General features: G+C 38.7%; 1 protein-coding gene across 1 annotated transcript; it reads left to right on the forward strand.

Annotated features, from left to right (window-relative positions):
• The first annotated feature begins 868 nt into the window (after nt 1–868).
• On the forward strand, nt 869–20,240 carry LOC140237956 (transmembrane protein 245-like). The gene is made up of 15 exons (XM_072317886.1): nt 869–1,372; nt 2,360–2,576; nt 3,192–3,607; nt 4,060–4,170; nt 4,933–5,037; nt 6,052–6,134; nt 6,877–6,967; nt 7,578–7,667; nt 8,353–8,520; nt 9,946–10,068; nt 11,097–11,236; nt 12,405–12,505; nt 17,823–17,994; nt 18,415–18,606; nt 20,225–20,240. Exons 1-15 carry the CDS (start codon nt 869–871, stop codon nt 20,238–20,240), a joined length of 2,529 nt encoding a protein of 842 aa, XP_072173987.1.
• Nucleotides 20,241–21,440: the final 1,200 nt, after the last annotated feature.

Below are 21,440 nucleotides of genomic sequence, written 5' to 3' on the forward strand. Positions count from 1 at the left end.
AGAGTAGAATGATGGATAACCATTGATAGGTATAAGATAGACAGATAGAGGAGAGAGAGAGAGAAAGAATATAAAGAGGAATGTATATCAAATATATGATGGATTTTAATGCACCATGCATATCAGTCATCAGTATCAGCTTGATTATTTTGTAACATATAGGCTACATTATTCTTTCTATTTAATTAAACTACCACAATGTACTGAAAACAAGAATAAGAAAAGTTTAGAAGTGCATATTCCCATAATACTTATTTTGATTTAAAACATATATGCACATGAAAAATCTGATTACACAACTAGAAATGATAGATTATTAATAACCTGTTTTAATCCATTATTGAATCTATCTATTTGATGAGCAATCTTTCTACCAGGTATATAAGAGTTGGTCACTGACTATTTTATTTGTTCCATCATGAATAGACTTTTCACTTACTAGTACACATGTATTTATTTAAGATTTTGTTGTTGAAGGTCGATCAGCAGGGTATTTTATTGACATTTTTATATCTTTTTGGTTATTCATCAATTTGTTTTAGGTTTTTTCCTATCAATTTGGTTTGCACATTCTGCTTTTAAAATCTCTTTCCACTGAGATGTGTTATTCATTGCTTTAAAGAATTACATAGCATTAGGCCTATGATTGATTATATCGCTGGAAACACTCGGTTGGTATGCAGCTACATAAAGCCACCTAGCAGAGAAAATGATGCTCCCTATGGCCCTGCCGATCGAAGAAGAGTGGTTGTGTGGTTCGCTACGAGCCTACGTACTCGTGAGCTAGATACCTTTTGCTCGTGATCATAGCGTACATACAATAATAACGCAACGTTGCGCCAATCAATGTCACAGCTGTTCAAGGAAAATGGCGACACCTGGAACGGAACCGAGGTCCCCGCTGGACAGCATGCTACATTTCGTGCCCCAGGGACACGAAAAGCATTTAAAGCAAGCATTCTATAATGCTGCTACATTCATCATTATTGGTCTGTGCTGTGCAGCCGGAATATCTGTTTATTTTGTCTTCGAGATCTTTTTGAAGCCTCTTATGTGGGCTACGCTATGCGGCACCGTGCTCTACCCGTTCAAGTACACGCTGCAAAGCTCGATGTACGGGTGGCTTCAGGGCTTGGAAGACTCGAGCACCCCGCTGGTCGTCGGGGCGGTGGCTATCCCGCTCACTCTGTTGAATTTCGCTTCGGAGCAGCTGGGAAGCTTGATTGCTCGGCGGTACAAGATTCTTATAACAGTAGCAGCTGGTCTACCCGCTGCGTACATTGTTTACTGGTTGCTTGATTATATTTTCCCAGCTGTCAAACTACTTTTCACCACGCTTTATGATGGTTTGAGTATCTTCAGTTCACTTTGGGTAAGTAACGTTAGACTAACACTAACAGTTAGAAAATATGTAGGCCTACCGGGTATAAAAATGTAATTTAGAACCCGGTCCCTAGCTAGATCTCAATAAATCACCATCATTGGTGTGTTAGTTGCTAGTTGATATCTAAGTTCTGTTTGTATGCATTTCATCAAGCAACATTTTGTCAATTTCTTTTTTCTGTTAATGTTATGAACAGCATATAAACACAATTTAGATTGTTTTTATAAAAATAAAATTGTTCAAGAGGGAGCGAGCATGTGGATGTATATGATAAGTAGTCTCAAGATACCTAATCTTCATAAACCATCCATGTAAGAGAAAATCTTTAGTCCAAGGATCTTGTGAGATTTCCTGCATAAATCTGGAGATGTATGTAAATGGTCTGGTGATTCTTAACCACAGCACAACACAGGCTGGCCAATAGTGGAAATGGGTTAGTCACTAGAGTTGTTCCAATGCATGCTCGCAAAGAAAGGGCTTTAGGTCTACTGTGAACTTTATTGATTTGTTGTTCATTCAGGCGCATACATCTCATCTGCTATCTCCCTGCCCTTCCCATCCCTCCAGCTCTCTCTTTTTTTCTTTTTTTTTAAATCTTTCTCTACTGATCATTCTGCTAGTAGCAGTTAATGAATGACTTGCCCGGGGCTCATACAAATTACCATCCACATTTTTAAACCGCTGAAGACGAGTCCTAAGTATACTCAGGCAGGTGTCTTTGGGAAATAAGTGTTGTAGCAAAATCAGCCCATCCTCAGTGGGTTTAAAAAGAGCCATGTCTTCCCATGGAGATTTTGCATCCCCTCTGCTATACATTCTGATGCGTGTTGTGATGTGTGTAAGCATTCAGAAGGTCTTCATTTATGTCCCAAAGTGTCTTTATCACAGTCTTGCACAAATGTATCGTTCCTATCCAATAAATAACTTGTCCATGGAAAAACAACAACTTATAGGAGTACTTTCCACTCCCATTAGGTGTGGACCATAATCATCGCGTATGTTATTGCCCTCATCTTCTGGTGGACGCCTCAGTCTAGCTCCATCCTCACTACGCTGTCCGTACCCATCTGGATCCTGCTCCTCCTCCACCTCTCGACTGTTGCTGGCTGGTACCGCATTCCCATCTTCTTTCTCGTCATCATCCTCGTGGCTCTCGGCTATACCTCGCATCGGAGAGATGCAAGCTCCAGGGGTAATGATATCCACTGGAACTGACCCATTTTTCATCCGTCCTTGATGCTTCTTCTCCAAAATTTGTGTCAAGTTGATCTGTTAGAACCCACTGACTATTGTAGCAGCAAAAATAAAAACCTGTCGTCTCTTTTCTTTCAAGAAATTTAGAGTATTTCTTGAAATTCCCTGTCATTTGTGTGCATGCATCTTCCAATAACCATATCATGATGACCAAAGTACTCACCAGGGTCCCGTTTCATAAAACTTGTTATCAGTAACACCTGCCACATTTCTGTGACAAATTTGCTCTTACCCAATCAGATGCAAGGATTTTAGTAGCTTATAACAATTATGACAACTTGTCACTGATAACAAGTTTTATGAAATGGGGCCTGGGATGATAAATGATTTGACTGTGAATTTATTAGTTTGTTATAGTTACCACATTAGCAGTTGCATTCCACTCTGTGAGCTAATCTTAATTTTGAACCATCCTCTCTTTTCACAGGGGTTCCTATTTTAAATTATCAAACATTTTCATCAACCAGTTCTCGCATTGTGTGTCATTATGTAGTCATAAGGTGGAAGTCATTTCATGGTCAGTTCTCTGTACAACTTTGTCCCCACCTTACAGAGGACTTGTCAATCAGTGACTTCACTGAAAGCTTTGAAGCATCATCCCCGCCAGCTGACCAGCCAGACGCCGCCCAGCCCGCAGACGGTGCGAGCCCCACCGTGGAAACCAAGGCAGCAGACGACATCGACCTCAGCCGGCCCACTCACCTCCGCATCCCCACATCCACGTCCACCCCGAAGATGACTCCGGGGGCCAAGCCCGACGAAGGTCACCGGAGGTCGGCACGGAAACGGCGGGCAGAGGTGGATGACGTCATGGGCGGTCAGAGCGTGCGGTTCATCTACGGCCTGGTGTGGGCGTGTGTAGTGGTCAGGTTGTGGATGCACATGGGTGTTATTCTCAAGCTGGCCCCAATCCTTCTGGCATTCTGGTTCCTCAAGAAGATTGCTCAGAACCTTGGCGCATGGGACGTGGTTAGTTCAATTTTTAGGCTGTCACAGCACAGTTCAGCTATTGTTGGTTTAACCCCTCTGAAACAGAAATCGTTCAAAATCTCAGGATCTTAAAAATCACAAATTATCAGGCAGCAAGACTACAAGTCTAATGTAAAGGTGAAAGTTACTAATTTACACTTCATTAATCATTCTCAGAGAAAACTTATCAAAAACATTAAGCTTCCCAAAACATGCTCTGTCAGGGTTAGTGTGTTGATGTAGGGAGTTGGGAATGTCTGTATGTGATTAATTTACCCAAGTACTACTTGTGATATGAAGCAACAGTTGATGAAGTTTAAAAGGTATGTATTCTTTTATCAGCATTTTTTTTTTCTTTCTATGTGTGCCCTCACAAATAAAGTTTTAATGGTGACATTATTTGTTAAGGACTTTACAACAAGTGTGTAAATCTGTGTATTCTCATTCTGCAGGTGAAAGCAAAATGCAGCAGCGTGCATGAGGCCATTGGTGGCAGGCGAGATGCTCTAACTCCACCATACATCAGGGAGCTTGTCAGTCTCTTTCTTAGAGGTGATCGCAAGGTATATTGCTGTCTGTCGCCACTCGGTGTCAGCTTTTGTTTATTTATTTTCAGTGTTGCAGTAGCTGTAACCCTGTAATGCATATCAAAGATTAAAACTTTCTTGGCAGTGTCACCGAGAAAATAAATGATAGAATTTGGCCTTTGTTTTCTTAACCCTTTGAGGACGAGTCCCGAGTATACTCGGGCAGGTGTCTAAGGGAAATGCGTGTTGTAGCAAAATCAGTCCGTCCTCAGCAGGTTAACGAGCAAAGCCAGTCTTGCTGAGCAGTGTTGTGGGCTATCATGCCGTCTCCTCTAATAGAAGCAAAACACACTGTCCCCTCGGATAGGACATATAACAGAGGTCCCCTGTGTGAGAGAGTCTCAATGCATGTGTGTGTAAAGAATCCAATTTCATTCATTCTTCGAAAGAGCACGGTGCGTAACCTTGTGAAGTGGTCCTTCCCAGTTACATATAATTGGACTCCATGGAAAACCAATGAGTGCAGCTGAACATGGGCTATCCAGTCATTTTGGCAAATGGAAAATGAAGTCAAACAAAGGGGGGGGGGGGGAGCAAAACAGATGACACAGCAGATGTGTGGGTGATTTTGAGATTAGAAAGATCTGTAGTTCTGTGACAGAAGTTCTGTAACAGAAATGTTGCTACATAGAGTAATATGACACGTTTCCTGATAAAGAAAATATACAAATCCTGACATGAATTCTAACCTGACATTACTATTTCTTCACTTTTGTCCTTCTATCCATCATTCATTAGGTGATTGGTTGGCTGAAGAACTCCCTCGATAGTGTGATCAGTGTCCTCATCATCCTGGCCATGTTTGTAGTCATCATTTTCCTCACCGTCATGATGGCTGTGCAGGTACGTGGACATCCAGATCTTTTCCTTGTTTGAAAAGCTGCCAGTGGTGAATAGCATGGTCAACGTCTGTGTAAACAGGTTTCCAGATTAGAAAGAAAACTATGCTGGAGACTCAAATACAGAGCCCTTCTTTTCCCTATACGGTATCAAGAATACCACACTTCCCATTCCTTCCCTCCCCCCTCTAGTCAAATGTCAGTCACAATTAGTTGGATTAAAATGAAACTTTGTTCATATTTCATGTATTATGGTTATTGCTACCTTGCAGGTAAACCTCTTTTCAACTGACTTGTCAATCCTCTATGTGCCCAAGCACCAAGTCATTACCTTCCATTCAATTTTGACAGCGTATTTTAGATTTAATAGAAAGTAGAAGAAAAAAAAAGCAAGCAAACTTAGCTGTTGTTTGAGTATTTAAAGAACTCCTCTTAGCTGTCACAAAGTAATGGTCCCTCATAAACAGTCCTGATACATTGTGATGCACGAAGAGATTTGCAGGAGTTATGATGCTTGCTCATTGACAGATTACTTCCAGACATCACTGTGTGTGTGAATGAACAAAGCGGAGCAAGGTTTGGAGGAATGTAGGACCAAATTATCATTTTCTTCAAGAGGAGCAAGGTCACCATAAAGTCGAGATGATGCTGAATGGATTTGACTTGCCAATTGTAGATTCAATGTTTGCTGTGTGCCAAGTGAACTGCAAAACCTGAGGATCTGCATTAATGAATGGTTAAAGATATTAGCATGAAAAGTCAAGATGTGAGGAGATCCATCTGCAAACTAGACAAGAAAACAAACTAATGACTCTATGTTTGTGGTGCAAAATGGCCTTTGAAACTGTGATTAGAAGAATAAAAAAAAAAGCATGAAAAGAAGGCGATGACTGTGCACCCTCTTCATCAAGATTATTGTGGAACTCAAGATTATGTTATTTGCAGCAATTGGCAGACTATACAATAGAGTTTACATCTTTTCAAATTACACCTGTGCTCGTGACTTACATCCACACAGATCCAATCAGAGAGCATGACACTGATTCAGGTGACCGGTGACCTCATCAACGACACCGTATCACAGCATCCAGAGTTGCAGGAGTAAGATTTGTGATGATATTTAGTTGTTGGTTGTTTATTCTTGTTGTTGCTGATACTGTCTTTTGCTGTTACTGTGTTGTATAATTATTATTGGTCTCTTTTCTTATTAGTAGTTGGTGTTCATGATGATTTGTTATGATTTTATCAATCTGTATGAGGGAACATACTATGGACGGTCATATTCTGAAGCATAACGTGTGCAACTCATGCCATGGAAAGGCCATTACATATTTTTTGGTACAGCTCTCAATTATGCAACTTGGCAGTTTGATACAAGATTTTTTGTATGTAATATTTTATAAAAAAATTTCATATTATATTTAAAACAATTAATGTACAAATCCTGAGGTATCTTTTTGATACTACAGACAGCCGCTGGGGTTTGCTCAAGAACCCATGCAAAAGTAGCTTGGTCGTTCAAAGCACCTTTTTCAGGAAGGGATATGATCTAGATGCTCATGTGAACTGTAGCTGCACTGTCAAATCAAAACAGATGAAGCATACTCTTGAAGTCTTATGTTGCATTGGCACATATTAAGATAATGTGTACACTCTAATTTTTTATAGATATGGTTGCATGTATTCTCATACCTTCTGAACTACATTGCACGATTAGTACCTAACTGTTTTCATGGTCCATGTATTGCTGGTGTCACGTTTACAAGTCTGGCTTGACTGACATGCATGACCTTTTGAAGAAAGACAGAGACTGAACAAACTAAACCAAACTTCATTTTTCCAGGTGGCTCCCAGAGACAAGCCAGATGAATGAAGCCATGGATTCAATGCTGAACAATGCGTATCTCTACGGAAGAGATTGGCTTGCAGAAAAGGTAATGTTCATTCCTCCCATTCGACCTTTTTATTTCATATAGGACATTACTGGTATCTCATAGACATTACTGGCGTCCTTCTCATAGACTGTAATGATTAATTCTTCATTGCTTGGCAATTCATACTTTATGTGTATTCTGTCTTTTATACTTGATATTGTCTTCAGTATTCTAGCAATCACTTCTGTGAATATTTCTTTGTGCCATAATTGTAGCAGAAGAAAAATGCTTTCATATAGAATCACAGTGTTACAATTGCACTAAGATTAATTAACATGAATTCCCCTCAGACAAAGACTAAGGTACAGCGGTCACATATTAAATGCATAATATTGACCCTGTATGCAGTAAAAGATGGAAATTTGATATATTGTGTATGTGTTACCCTGCTTTGTTTTGTTCACTTGTTATTTGTTTGTTTGGCTGGTGATGGTTTCAGAAAGTTGCACCCTAGCATTTGAATTGCTCTGTGTAGCTGAGATGTCTGTCCTTGACAATGCCCATAAACATTTACCAGTTGTTTCAAGCTGAGCCTAATACCATGTTAAGATGCAGGACTGCATTCAGAGTTGAGAGATGACCAAATTTCTCCTCTCTCTTGGCTTACAAGGTGAGAAGTACCATTGGAGGAGACAATGAGAATGTGGAGAAGCAGGTTCTAGAAATCTGGGACCAGCTTTATGTCCAGTGGGTGGCCAAGGTAAGATTTGTCAGGATTCTTTTATAAATTGTACCTTCTTCTTGTGTCATACCATGATGAGTGTCCGTTTTTTGGTTTAATTTTTTTTCTTTTTTAAGTACACTTTCATGATTACAACAATGATTCACCCCCAAAATGCTCTATTTTTTATAAAAAAGAGTAAAACAGAAGCATAAGATAGATGAAAGTTCGTGTAAAATTTGATAACGTTGAGAAAATGTGAATAATTTTAACTGTCTTAATTTACCTTCAAGTGAGCAAGTACTAGTATGAGATAACCTTGTTGGTTTAGTTTTGATTTTGTCATAAGTTGTAGTTGTCCACAAATATTTGGATGCAAAACGCCACTTACAATAAACCTCACATTTATAAGCCAACATTGCACAATGTGAACAATTTGTGAAGTTGAAAGAAAATTCTACCCCAGATAGATGTAGATGTACCAATTTTATTTGTGTAAGAGTCAAAATTCACTTAAATCAATAAATTTTCTCTTGTACCTTGTACATTCAACTTTAATAGTCATGGTTGGCTGTATTTCTCTCAAATATTTGAAGATTTGGGCATTTTAACTATCTCCTGTTATGGACATGGCCATTGGGTTTTTCAAAATGGAAATTTTGTCATGTGTTTTGCATAGATAAGTTTAACCTGCTTTTGCATTGCATCACTGTGCTTGAAACAGAATGGCACCGAGGAGGAAAGCCATCTCGACTCCCACGATTCCCTGTCGCTGAGGTCAAAGGTCAACCTGTCCATGGACAGCATCTACAGCACCCTGGGACAGTTTGACGACATAGATCTGTCGGGATTCATGACGGCCTTCCAGGACAACATAGACACAGTCAAGTCTGTGAGTAGACACGAGCGTCACCGAAGTCATATCATCGCCATCCGAATAAAAGAGTTTACTCCCATGAAAGGAAAAAAACTAAATCACACAGATGAAAAGCGACAGATCAGTCACAAGTTTGAGTGTACAGTGCACTCCCGTTAAAATGAACAAGGTTGTATCAAAATTCTCATTACAGTGAAGTAAAAATTCAAGTCCCAAAATTATTATCTGTATATCTTTATATACTGTATTATTTGGTTATTACAAAATTTCAATAAAACAGAAAAAAACAAGAAAAAAACTGCTGGTCGTGAGGAATTTGTTATAATGGGAGTCGCCTGTATGAGAGTGTCTTCTAGCCTGTTATTTATCAGATGTGACAAACTGCCAAATTTATACAATGAATGATTTTTTTTTTTTTTTGATTGATGTGTTCTTTTTATTTGAATGAATTTGCTAATATCACTTTACACAAAAATATGAAGATTGGAACCTCCAGAGGAGAAATGAAACTAGTGCCAAACAACACGATGATGAGACTCAGAGGACTTCTTGGTCACATGATGTGACTAAACATCTTCACAAGGAGATAACTTGTAGAGACTTTCCTTTCATTAGACGGCATGATGAATGTATTAGTCACCTGCAAAACAAAAACGTGACATCAGCTTCGATTTGAAAAAAACAAAAACAAACAAAACAAACAAACTGGAAAAGCACTTGGAGAGTGCAAGACCTCCACCAAGCCAACAACTCATATCCACCCATAGTCACTAGGCATTTTCACATCAGCCCGATGTTTCGAAATAGCGCGCTATTTTCTGACTTGGGAAATTAACCCGATCACGAAATAGCCCGCTATTTGATAATATGAATACAAATTAGCGCCCTAGTTTATCGCTCTGATCGAGAAAATTTCTCGAGTTCAACTCAGGAAATGTCTGAAATAGCAGGATAATTAATGCGAACTAGCGCGCTATTTGATAATGTTCGGGCTGATGTGAATAGGAAATGAAATAGCGCGCTAATTTGCGATCACGAAAAATATCTCGAGCTTGGATTTTTATTAGGCTGATGTGAAAATGCCTACTCATAAAATTTCCCAATATAGTGCATGCATGTAAACCTCTAGTACACATAGCTAGAATTATAAAGTTCATTGACCTTATAGGCAAAACAATTAAAAACTTATCCATGAAAATTCCTGGATCACTACAAAAAATTCATCATCCGTTCCTTGTGTCATCGACTTTTCCTGCAAGTTTCGTTCAAATCTGTTCACAACTTTTTGAGTTATTTTGCAAAGAGACAAACCAATGCCGATGATCACCTAACTCCCTTTCTTGGCAGAGGTAACAAAAGAAATCCTAAGAAAAAAAGAGGAGATCTTAGAAGAAAGTGTTCAAACTGCGGGTTTTGCCATTTTCATCTCTTGTGTTTCAGGTTCTGGAGTCTGTGTGGCTGGTCTTAAAGGGGAACATGAACCTGATTGCATCCCTCCTCACCACCATCCTCACTGTGCTCCTAGAGGGAGGAACGGCCATCCTCAACTTCCTCCTCTCTCTGGTACGTGTTCTATCGGCATATCAAGGTTCCCTCTGTCTTGCAACCATCCTTCCCCCATCCCATCTCTTTTCCACAATATCCTTTTTCTCCACTTCGATGCAACATTTTTTTTTTTTTTATTTATATATTTATTTATTTATTTATTTATTTATCTATGTATGTATGTATGTATCTATCTATCTATCTATTTATCTATCTATCTACCTAGTTAGTTACTTAGTTAGTAATCTATATTTTTGCAGGGAGGACAGTTTATGTCATAAGTAGACGTACATTTGCTGCATGGTTACTGGGAAACTCTTCACATTGTTAGCAATCTGGTCATTGCAAATCAACCATTTGTACTTTTTGTTGTCATTTTGACAAATTGGGCACAAAAGAGGTGGGATCGGGAATACGTCAAACAGTAGTTGAAGGATGCAGCATTTATACCAATGAGCATGAAAAGCGTGACTTGAGGGGGCGATGTGCACAGCTCAAATCAAGCATACCTGCATGTTAATGTGTGTAAAACCTTGACTGTATGTCTGTATCATTCTTGATCTACATGTATACATATTACTGAGTGGAACAAGCATGGCTAGACAACAAACTCACAGGGTAACTGGTCTGCAAGTTTGGCAAAAAATCATTAATGTGGCCTGATCAGACTTAGCGAGTGTTATGGAAATCACCATCTAAACCGTGAGGATAGGCAAATTCATGTCCAAGTATCAGAGTTGGAAGTAATTCTGAATGTTTAGTTTCAGTCTAATGTAGACATTGTCATGTAGGACACCAAAACTCCATAGCATATGAAATTTAGTGATGTGTTATAAACCAAATACTACTCCATGGTATTCCATATTGACCTATCAATATCAAGAAGTACCTGATAGTAAAATCAGATTTCTCTGATTATTTCTGAGGTTTACGTGATAAGCGACCTCCGATGCCTCATATAGTGCAGGTATTATATGCGTGCTCCTGAAATCTAATTCATATGAGGTTCGTAACCAGTACTTCCTATTTCATTTTTCTTGTGCCAGGTGGTCTTTCTGACCACTCTGTTCTACCTACTGAGTTTCAGCGACAAGCAGTACCTCCCCATGAAGTGGATTTCGGGTCTCTCGCCGGTCAACGACTCCACGTCGAGCAAGTACGGATCTGCTGTGGAGACCGCCATCAGGTAGGAGTTGGGTCACTTAGTGTGATCAAGCCATAGAAATCGAGGTCATGTCTCTACCGAATGCATAAACTACGTGGGAGACCATGCGTTGTGTAGAGAATATGTGTTCCATGCAAAACTCTGCATAAAATACTCAATGCCGCAGAGTATGCGTTGCACTGCAAACTCTTTGGCATGGGATATTTGGCCCTGTTGTAAGCCAGCAGGCCACCTAAGCCATTCCATACCAGTTTGCACAATCATAAAATGCAGGGTGTGGCAACTACATGTTTATTAGCCGAAATTCAGAGATAGGCCTCCTCAGTAACCAGCACAACAATGTAACGAGATTCCATAAAGGCCACCGCACACTACACGATCAGACTGGTCTTAAAGTCTTAAGCAAAGCTGGGTCTTAAGGCCAGTCGTACGACCGGACACCGCACACTATACGACCCGACTGTACAGCGCGCGCAGTGCGCACTGCGTGAGCTTGCATTTTACTGCATTGTGAATGGCTGAAAGCTCCCGACTGGTCGTAGAAATTCAACATGTCAAATCTCTACGACTGGCGCTAAGACCCAGTCGTACGACTAGAAAATGGCAAGACTGTGACGTCACACTTCTAGTCTTAAGGTCTTAAGACCGGTGAATCGGGGCAAAATCGTGTAGTGTGCGGCGGGCTTAAGTCATCCTTCTGTATCTGTGTGGGAAAGGGTTACGAAGAGATTATGGAAAGCTACGTAATATTTTCCCATTGGTTTGTCGGTTATGTTGATCAGCAAGAGTAAAAGAAGATGTAGGGAGATTCCTTTTCTCTTTCTTGCGAATCTAGTTCACCCATTATACAGATCCATTAAAAAATGACCCTGCAAATTTTTATACAGGCGAAGGCTGTTATAATAGGGTCGCTTGTCTGCATGAGGTACCGCTTTTAACAAGGTGAATGCGGCAAGCACGATCCTCCATTACTTTAGTTGGGGTCATTTTTGGTATGTTTACAACGAGGTACCAGTTACAATATGGCAAAGTTGGCAGTCTCAGCAACCTTGTCATATCAGGGTTTCCCCTGTACATGCAAATGATAGAGTTGTGTGGATAAATCAATGTGCTTTTTTTGAGCTGTTGTCTCACATTGTCTGATAGAATGCCATTCATGAGACATCTACTGTCTATTATCTTTCCATAGGGGTGTGTTTGGTGCATCTATCAAGATGTCCACATTCTACGGCCTGTACACCTGGCTAACACACACCGTCTTTGGTCTGCAGATTGTGTATATACCATCAGGTGAGAACAAAATCCTCATTACCAACATCCTTACATGTGCACACTCGTGCATACACTCCCACATAGATTTCTTCTTGCATCTTCAAATAGAAGTTATGAATAAAGGAAAAGTCTGATATGGATTTTGATGTTCTTCCACTTCGCTATATGTTGTGCATTTTTTATTTTTGTAAAATAAAGTTAGATCATCAGAAGCCTTTAACAAATTATTTGTAAGTAGTGACAATTACCAGGAATGTTTACAAGCCCCCCCCCCAAAAAAAAAAAACCCAAACTAAAAAAAACAAACAACAAAACAAAAAACTACAAGAACATTATACAAAGACTATGAATTCTGAACGCTCTCAGGTAAATGTAGGCTGACATAAGTATGCTGAAACATAAATGCAGCATGTACTGTGTCCAGTCTCAGAATATATGCTTAGATGGAGTGTGTGTGTGCACTTGTGTGTTCTGTCCCTCCATTATGTGTGACAGATGTTAGTACCCAGTATGTGTCTGTGGCTGTGTTTAAAAGATTTTGCATACCAAGAAGAATGATTTTAGAACATAGTTTGACAGAGGAGCATTTATGAGAGTTTCTCCCGAGCCTTTGTATGGCTAGGCTTGCTTAGACTTTGCCATTGTACCTCTCATTATGCCCTGCTTGTCCCTGGGCAGTTGGGTCGTACAGGGGCACGGAACTGTGACGCCAATTTAACTGTTTGAGATCGTGGTTGTGCTTATAAGATTATCAAAATCTTGTTCCTAGCGAAACAGGGTTTTGAATCGCATCCCTGCAGTGTATTTCAAAACAATGCGTCAAAACTGTGTACATACGTCATGATGATTGCCATTTATGGTATACAAATATAAAATACCTTTTGAGGGTCTCGCAAAAAGTATGAGTTAATGGAGAGGCATAAATAGTAACTTTCCTGAGGGCAAATTTATGATATGTATTTTTAAAATTGAAGTGATTTATTGATTAATAAAAAAAAACAAAACAATAAAGCATAGCAACTAGTGGGCTGCATTACTGTTTACTTTACAATGACGTAAAGAAGGAAAAAAGAGAAATGCCAATGTAAATAATGTTCTTCTATGACATTAATATCATAATAAGTATTTTTTTTTAATATATAGCACTATATCTAGTGAGTGAACTAAAAGTTGAAAAAATTAACTCACATAATCCTGATGCTTGCCATCCTGTATTCCATTTAATGTGTAAAAAAATAAATAAATAAAGTAGTCTGGCATGGAGAGAAATGAAAATGATGAAGAGAGTGCTTGAAAATGAATATAAAGATTGGAAATAAAACTCAACATAGTTTAATATAAACTCAACATAGTTTAATATAAACTCAACATAGTATGTAATATCCTTGCAGTAGTTGTGAAAGCTGTCATGCTGATGTCAAATACTGATGTCATTTTCGGGAAAGGAGAGGGAAATGTAAACACATTATGAAAGTCTGAGAAAAGAGAGGGAGAGTGAAGCAGGAGAAAAGTGATGAGGGACAGAGGGAGAAGGAGTTTGATTGCAAGAAAGGGTTAATCCTGGCTATTTGCGCAAACAAGCAATTGTAGCCAGTTGAAATACAGTCAAACCTGTCTAAGCGACCACCTGTCTATAGCGACCACCTGCCATATATGACCTCAAAAAAAAACAATTCCCTCCTAGAGAAAAAGCATGTCAAAGCAGAAACACAAAGATTTTTTTTTGTGTGTGTGTGGATGACTTCTCTTTGTTTGACTTGTTGAAAATATTGACCATACAGCCATGAAAGTGATATTCTGGCTGTCAAATCTTCGTGATGTTCATCATGTAGTTCATTATGTAGGAGGCTCTGGTACCTTTGCTCCCAGTCGTGACCGTGGTGGCAGTCTGCTCGTGTGGAATAAGTGGGTTTGCATAAGGTATTTTTTTTTTTTTTTTTTTTTTTTTTTTTATTCAAGTTCCATATTCCACATTCCATATTCAGGCTTCATATTCCATTTGATTTCAGAGTAAAATATGTATAACACAACATTCAATTGTAGACATAATTTCACAAATGTATAAGGACATGTAATAAAATGATGTGTAAATATGAGGAACCTACTAAAAAGCAATGCTTGTAGGATGTAGGTTCCAAAGAAACAATATAAGCGTTTAGTACAACATGCTAAATTACGAAAGATGACGAAACACAAGCGAAAATCGGTATGTCGAGATGATAATAAACTCTACACAATGTACAAAATAGTTTATGATGGTCAAGGTAAAACTCAGGGATTCAATGCTCCATAAAATTGCACTATTGGTCAAAGAAATATAGTCAAATGAAGTCAAATGAAGACACCCGAGCGAGGCATCATTGAGAATAAGAACAGATATATCAAAATGGTCACAGCAAGTAACTATACATAAGATTGTAAAAAATTGGCTTTTAGATTTTGCTTAAAGGAACTTAGAGAACTTGATTGCAGCCGAACAGAATCTAACTCATTCCAGAAAGAAGGACCGGTAGAAGTAATTGTCTTAAGGGCTAGAACTGTACGAACGGGAGAAAAGTGATATGATCCACTTTGTCTTGTAGGGTAATTATGAATTTCACTGTTTTTAACAAACATTGAGGAAAATAAACTAGGAAGATCGCCAATGCTCAACTTATACATAAAAATTCCAACGTGATACAAATACAAATCAGAAACTTTTAGTAATTTACTGGAAACAAACAATTCATCTGTATGATCCAAAAAATGTGCACGATTTATAATCCGCAAGGCCTTTTTCTGAATAAAAAATAACGAATCTATTTTAGTCTTAGAGCAATTACCCCAGGCCAATATTCCGTAATTTAAGTAAGGTAATAATAGAGTTGAATAGAGGGAATGCAATATTGGCTTGGGGAAGAGGTACTTCAATTTGTGAACAACTCCAACGTTTTTACACAACAACTTACATAAATAATCAACATGAACCTTCCAAGAAAGATTACTATCAATATAAATACCTAAAAATTTTGTTGAATCTATTTGATTTAACTGCAAACCATTCACTAATACTGAACCTGGAAGAAACTTTATTGTATTACTAAAAACCATATAATTAGTCTTGTTTATATTGAGCGATAATTTATTCGCCTGTATCCATTCAAATACCAGTTGCAGTTCGTTATTCACAGAATCAAGCAACACATAAGGATCTGAGTGAGAATAAAAAAGACTTGTGTCATCCGCAAACAGAAGAAAAGACAGCAGAGAGGATGAGTTGCGGAAGTCATTAATATAAAGAATAAATAAAAGAGGACCTAAGAGGGAGCCCTGTGGAACGCCACAGCAAATCGAACCTATTTCTGAGTCGTGGTTATTCACAGTAACAAACTGAGTTCTTTCGGTAAGATAACTTCTGAACCACTCCAAGGCCTTTCCACGAATGCCGTAATGATTTAATTTGTACAAAAGTATTTCGTGGTCTATTGTGTCAAAGGCCTTGGAGTAGTCCAGAAACAAGCCGACTGTATGCGACTTTGAGTCTATAGCTTTCGCAACTTTCTCTACAAATAATAATATAGCACGAGTGGTTGCATGTTTTTTCCGGAATCCGAATTGATTATCAGCTAAAATATCACATTCATTTAAGAATTTAAGTAAACGATTATAAACCACCTTCTCAAGTATTTTAGAAAAAGAAGACAGTAATGATATTGGTCGATAATTTCCCAACTCATCCTCTCTACCCTTCTTATAGATTGGTAAAACTTTGGCAATTTTCATTTGAGCGGGCACAATGCCGGTAAGTAAAGACAAATTCAAAATGTGGACTAATGGTGAAAGAATTTCATTTATAATACATTTTATGAGATGATTAGAAAATCCATCGTGACCTGCACTGTATTTGATCGAAAACTCGCTCCAGCTGACTATCGGTTAAAGGTGGCATGTTTTCAGTCTCAGGTTCAGTATTCATGTGCTCAATGAGAGTTATATTAGATGTAGATGGATGTTCCCCAACATTTGCAGTGCCGCTGGTCTTCGGGTGTGTGGGGTAGATTTCTGAAAGTGTTTCTGGCATCTTCTTTTTCTTGGCTTCACTCGTATGTGCGTAGTTTTTAATAGAACTTTCAGCTCTATGGCCAGACACTGTCATTATGTCTTAGGATGGATGCCCTGCTTCGTACAGAACCGAGATGCTAGTAGCTCACAGGTAGTGATTTGTGTATATTTAGCAGCCTGCTTCTGTGCAGATTCTCTTAGCCATGGAGCCCAATGTAGTCTTCCCAAGCAATACATTTGCATTCTGTGAATAATCAGTTAGCTTTGCCTTCAATTTCGGCCTCATGCCACGTCCATTTACAGTCATTATTCAGTTTGGACAGATGCATTTTGAGGCTGGTTGCAGGGCAAAGTGGATTTCTGAGCAAAGGAGCTATATCCTCCCTGGCTCTTGTTATCGTAGAACTCTCAGTCATTTCTGTCAACTTCATGGAAGAGAAGATCTCCTGGCATGATGTTCCTTAAATTCTCCATACCACTGTTTACAAAATGCAGCATTGTGTCAAGAAAAACCTTTTGAAGGCCAGCGGCTGAGGATAAATCTAGACTTTGCAGAATTGCTGTCATATTATCCTGTGGAATGGCAGAGGGGTGTTTTATAGCAGCTTCTGCTACTGTTTGCTTTCGATTTTTCATGAAAACTTTGAACATTTTTCCACTTCTCAGAAACGATTTGTCTTTGCCATTGTCCACATTTCTTGACTCCAAGAATACCCTTGAAGGCTTGATCACAAAGCTTGCTTTGTCTTCTTACTGTAGTATTCATTGTTTTGATGCCGAGCTCCAGTGTAAGACTTTGAGAAAAGGAGATCGAAATCTTCATTATCCAAATCATCATCAAAATTGGCTTTCAGTTTGATCCTGACAATAAAAAATTCCAGAACATAGAAAATCTGAAGCTGATCTGTTTCTTCATAGTTTTTCTGTCATTCCTTCATTAGATTTTAACAATTCTTCTATGTTTTACAGTCACCACTGGAAGCAGCCATTTTGTCAATTGAGCTGGATTGCATTGCTTGCACGCTGGCATGCACTCATCACAGAATCGGTGATGATGGGGTGATTGTGGATTCTGAAATGTTCTATATCATGCCAAACAGTAGATCATTTCCTGCTCTCATAAGTGTCTAGTGAAACTGCCCCCTTTTTCATGCTCTGTACTATCATAACACAAACAACTATACCTGAGGGAGATGATATAATACTTCAAACCACAAAGCATGGTTTGAAAACCATGTTTCTACACAGGAAACTTACTGCAAACATGCTCTGTCTCTTATTTTTCCTGCTCTAGCTTTGGCGGCGCTATTTGGTGCTATCCCCTTTGTGGGCACCTACTGGGCAGCTGTGCCAGGGGTCATTGAGCTCCTTGTGCATGGCGAGAAAGTTCTGGCCGTGATGCTCTTTGTTGTCCAGCTGCTGCCCATGTTCATAGTGGACACCACTATCTACAGTGACATCAAAGGGTAAGTTCTCTCCCTCCTTCCTATTACCTAGTCCTCCCACCACCACTCCTCCCCCATTTTTAGCTGTTTATTCTTTCCTTAAAAACCACTAAGTTTACATGGATGATATGAAAACTGCATCTAGGTGCTTTTGCTCCATCCCACCCACACCACCAACAACAACAACAAACAAAATGCAGTCTTTGATGAACAAAGACATGATTGACAACAAATACGCAGTCCTTGCTGCATATCTACCTTTAGTTAGACCTGATTTGGATATCTGTACTTTCAAGTTATAGGTTCATTTGACATTTACTGTACATGTGTGACAGCAGTTTACTATACAACGGTCGATTTGATATTCTTCTCCTTTTTTTTTTTTTTCAATTCTTCATTATTGGTCATCGCCCCCCCCCTCCCCGACTTTTTAAATTGCAGTGGTGGTCACCCCTATCTGACGGGTCTGGCTGTGGCGGGAGGTATTTACTACTATGGGCTGGAGGGGGCCATCATTGGACCCATCCTGCTGTGCGTGCTTCTCGTCGCTGTCAACGTGTACAGCACCCTGATGCAGGGGGCACGGGTGCTGCCTCCCACCCCGCACAGGGACCGCAGGCTCAGGTTTGAGAGGTGAGCTTTCAGAGCTGCTGGTGCTCTTTTTACCAGGGAAATTAGCTCAGTTTTAGTTAATGCTAATGCATAGCAAATGGTGATGTTGATGATGATGATAACAGAGTATGACATTGCAGTCATCAAAGAAAACAATAAATCAACAGATTAGATGATTACTGTAGCTATAACACAGAGGAATTGAAGATAATGTCAATTAAAACAAAACAAGAGAAGTGAATAAACCAACAGACCCAAAGTCCCCATTGTGAAGTGAATATCCAGTATATGAAATAATCAGAGAGATGTAGTTTTGTGAGAATCTCAACATCTAGCAATGCACACACAAACACATGCCTATCACCTGTAACTTGTATTACACTGGCTCCCTTCAGTTTTCCCCATGAGACAAATGTATAGCAAAGTATTAGTATTAGAGTATCAGTTGGCACTCATCAGGGATGTTCAACAAATTACCTTTAGACCAGATGTTATACTGTAAAAGTGAATATTTTCGCGCGACAAATTTTTCGCGCTCGGCGGGGTAAGAAGAGTTTTTAATTTCGCGGAATCAAGACATCAACTACTGGAACATAAGGCAAGCAAAAATATTTGCATCCTTTTATTTTTGTGCTAGTTACGGGTTGCGCGAAATACGCGAAGATTTCAACACCCCGAAAATGTCCACTTTTACAGTAGTTGATAAAGTACAGAGGCCTTTTGTAGCACCATCAGAGATGATAAAAGACAGGTGGCTGTAGAGAAAAGCCCCAAAATGTCTTGTTTGGAAGCAAATACTCCTTTGAAGAAATTGTCACTCTGATAGAATTTCTTGAAGATCTAAACCTACAAGTCATGCATGAACACTTGTAATAGGTACTTCCTTATACCAGCTTTTGTAGATAGTTGCTAACCTATTATGGCAAATCTATTTATTGAAAGGTTGTATGAAGTGGAGCATTATGATATAGGGACTGTACAGTACTGGTTGAGGTGAGGATTCAGGTTTATAACATTCCTAAGTGAGATAATGAGAAACCTCTGATGAAATATGAAAGAGCATGTAATTTTTAAAAAGGATTCAATGTTAATTTGATGAAAATTGGTTTTGAAATGGCTGAGATATCCAAAAAAGTGATAATAATAAAAGGCAACAGGCCACACCTTTTATTAGGATCTCTTTGTTCACCTTGTTTTTAGATATCAGCCATTTCAAAACCAATTTTCATCGAATAAACTTTTGATTCCCCTTAGAATTGCTTGCTCTTTGACATTTCACAGAGTGGTTTCTGAATATCTCACACAATGTTAAAAGCTAAATCCTCACCTCAACCAGAACTGTACAGTCTCTTTATAACATGTTATAATATATTTTTATCTTTTCTTTTTACCTTGTAAAAAACAAATAAGATAATCAGGTTTAAAAAAAAAAAAAGGAGAGGGGAAAGAGTTCTAGAAGTACTTTGCACTAAAGTGCTGTTACTGCTTTTGATGGTAATATCAATGGAATTACCAGTGGAGATATGATAATCATGATGATAACAGCATTTTGTCTCTTTGACAAATTCACTTTTGTTTGTATGATAATTTGTGGTGATGTTCTAATATTGTCATTATTCAATTTTGTGTCTCTTGCCAGGTCCGACTCTGGATAGACGAAACAATGGTGCTATTACCTAACTCAGCATGGTGTAAATCAACTCTACATCGGCTTTTTTTTTTTAAGCTTGTCTTACTTTCAAAATAGGGTACTGTGCATTTTAAATACTGATACTTGTGTGTGTTTGTGTGTGTGTGTGTGTTTAATGATCACAAGATGTACAGTGCATGTGAGAGGTAGGATGTAGATTACAAAGCCTTTTTATTTGTTGATAAAAATTATACCAATCTTTTGTGTCATCAACTCTGTTTTTGAAAGATGACAAACTTTTCGTCATTGAGAATGGGGTTTCGCTATCAGAACCAATAATCATAACTTTCGTGCAATATCACACAAACTCTACTCTTTGTAATACCTAACGTGAAGATTGCCTTGGCTGATATGCCAAAACTATAGGTGCCTACAAAGTGAAAAGATGTTATACAGGTCTGTCAAGGGGAACTGGTGTGTTATGTGGATGATAATTAACATTAAAGTCATCATCAGGAATGTTCTGCCGCTGTACAAAGACTAAATGCCAAACTGACAGAATGAATAAAAAGTTTAACAACTCATTCATGGGTACAATGTAATCCACATACATGTCATATGATCAGGGAGGTGTTATAGAAGGAGTGGCAACTCTTTGTAATCCATGCGGACACATGTTTGGGTTCTAAAGCATCACAGTGGAATGTCTAACATTCCCCTCTGCTTTGTTGCCACGCTTAGTACCACTCTAGCTCCAAGACAAAATTTGGAGATGAAGAAAACATTTCACATTTCATTGAATTACAAGCTGTATTGCAATGTAGAAATTTTCAATGAAATACAAAATTGTTTTATAAATGTCTAGAAAAGAGTTTGAAGTTATATGCATGTATTTCTCTTCGTGTAATGTGTATTAAAATCGAAATGAAATTAAAAATATTCTTATTTGTCCACGATGAGCGCATTTGGGCGTATTAATTTCTTATTGTTTAATCTGGCATATTCGATTGTTCAAATATAGTACTCTCCTACAGCGGGTTCCAACATGTTTTTCTACTCGTTAGAAGTGTAATACAGAGCATTTTGATTTGCTGCTCCAATTCAAAGCATACACATTCATTGTTGCCAGCACTTTGAAAGAGCGAGCAAACTGCAGCAGCAAAGGCCTTTCTGATGTGGGAGTGATTGTCCTGATTATTGATGCGCTCTATTGTCAAAGCACTTT

This window comes from Diadema setosum, chromosome 14 (assembly GCF_964275005.1).
Source record: "Diadema setosum chromosome 14, eeDiaSeto1, whole genome shotgun sequence".
NCBI lineage: Eukaryota > Metazoa > Echinodermata > Echinoidea > Diadematoida > Diadematidae > Diadema > Diadema setosum.

What these genes read in the sequence shown, in the direction of transcription:
- LOC140237956 (XM_072317886.1), top strand. Translation starts at nt 869, where the DNA reads ATGGCGACACCTGGAACGGAACCGAGGTCCCCGCTGGACAGCATGCTA. An exon ending in ACCTTGGCGCATGGGACGTG is followed by an intron (nt 3,608 to 4,059) that starts GTTAGTTCAATT and finishes CTCATTCTGCAG; the next exon opens with GTGAAAGCAAAATGCAGCAG. An exon ending in ATCTACAGTGACATCAAAGG is followed by an intron (nt 17,995 to 18,414) that starts GTAAGTTCTCTC and finishes TTTAAATTGCAG; the next exon opens with TGGTGGTCACCCCTATCTGA.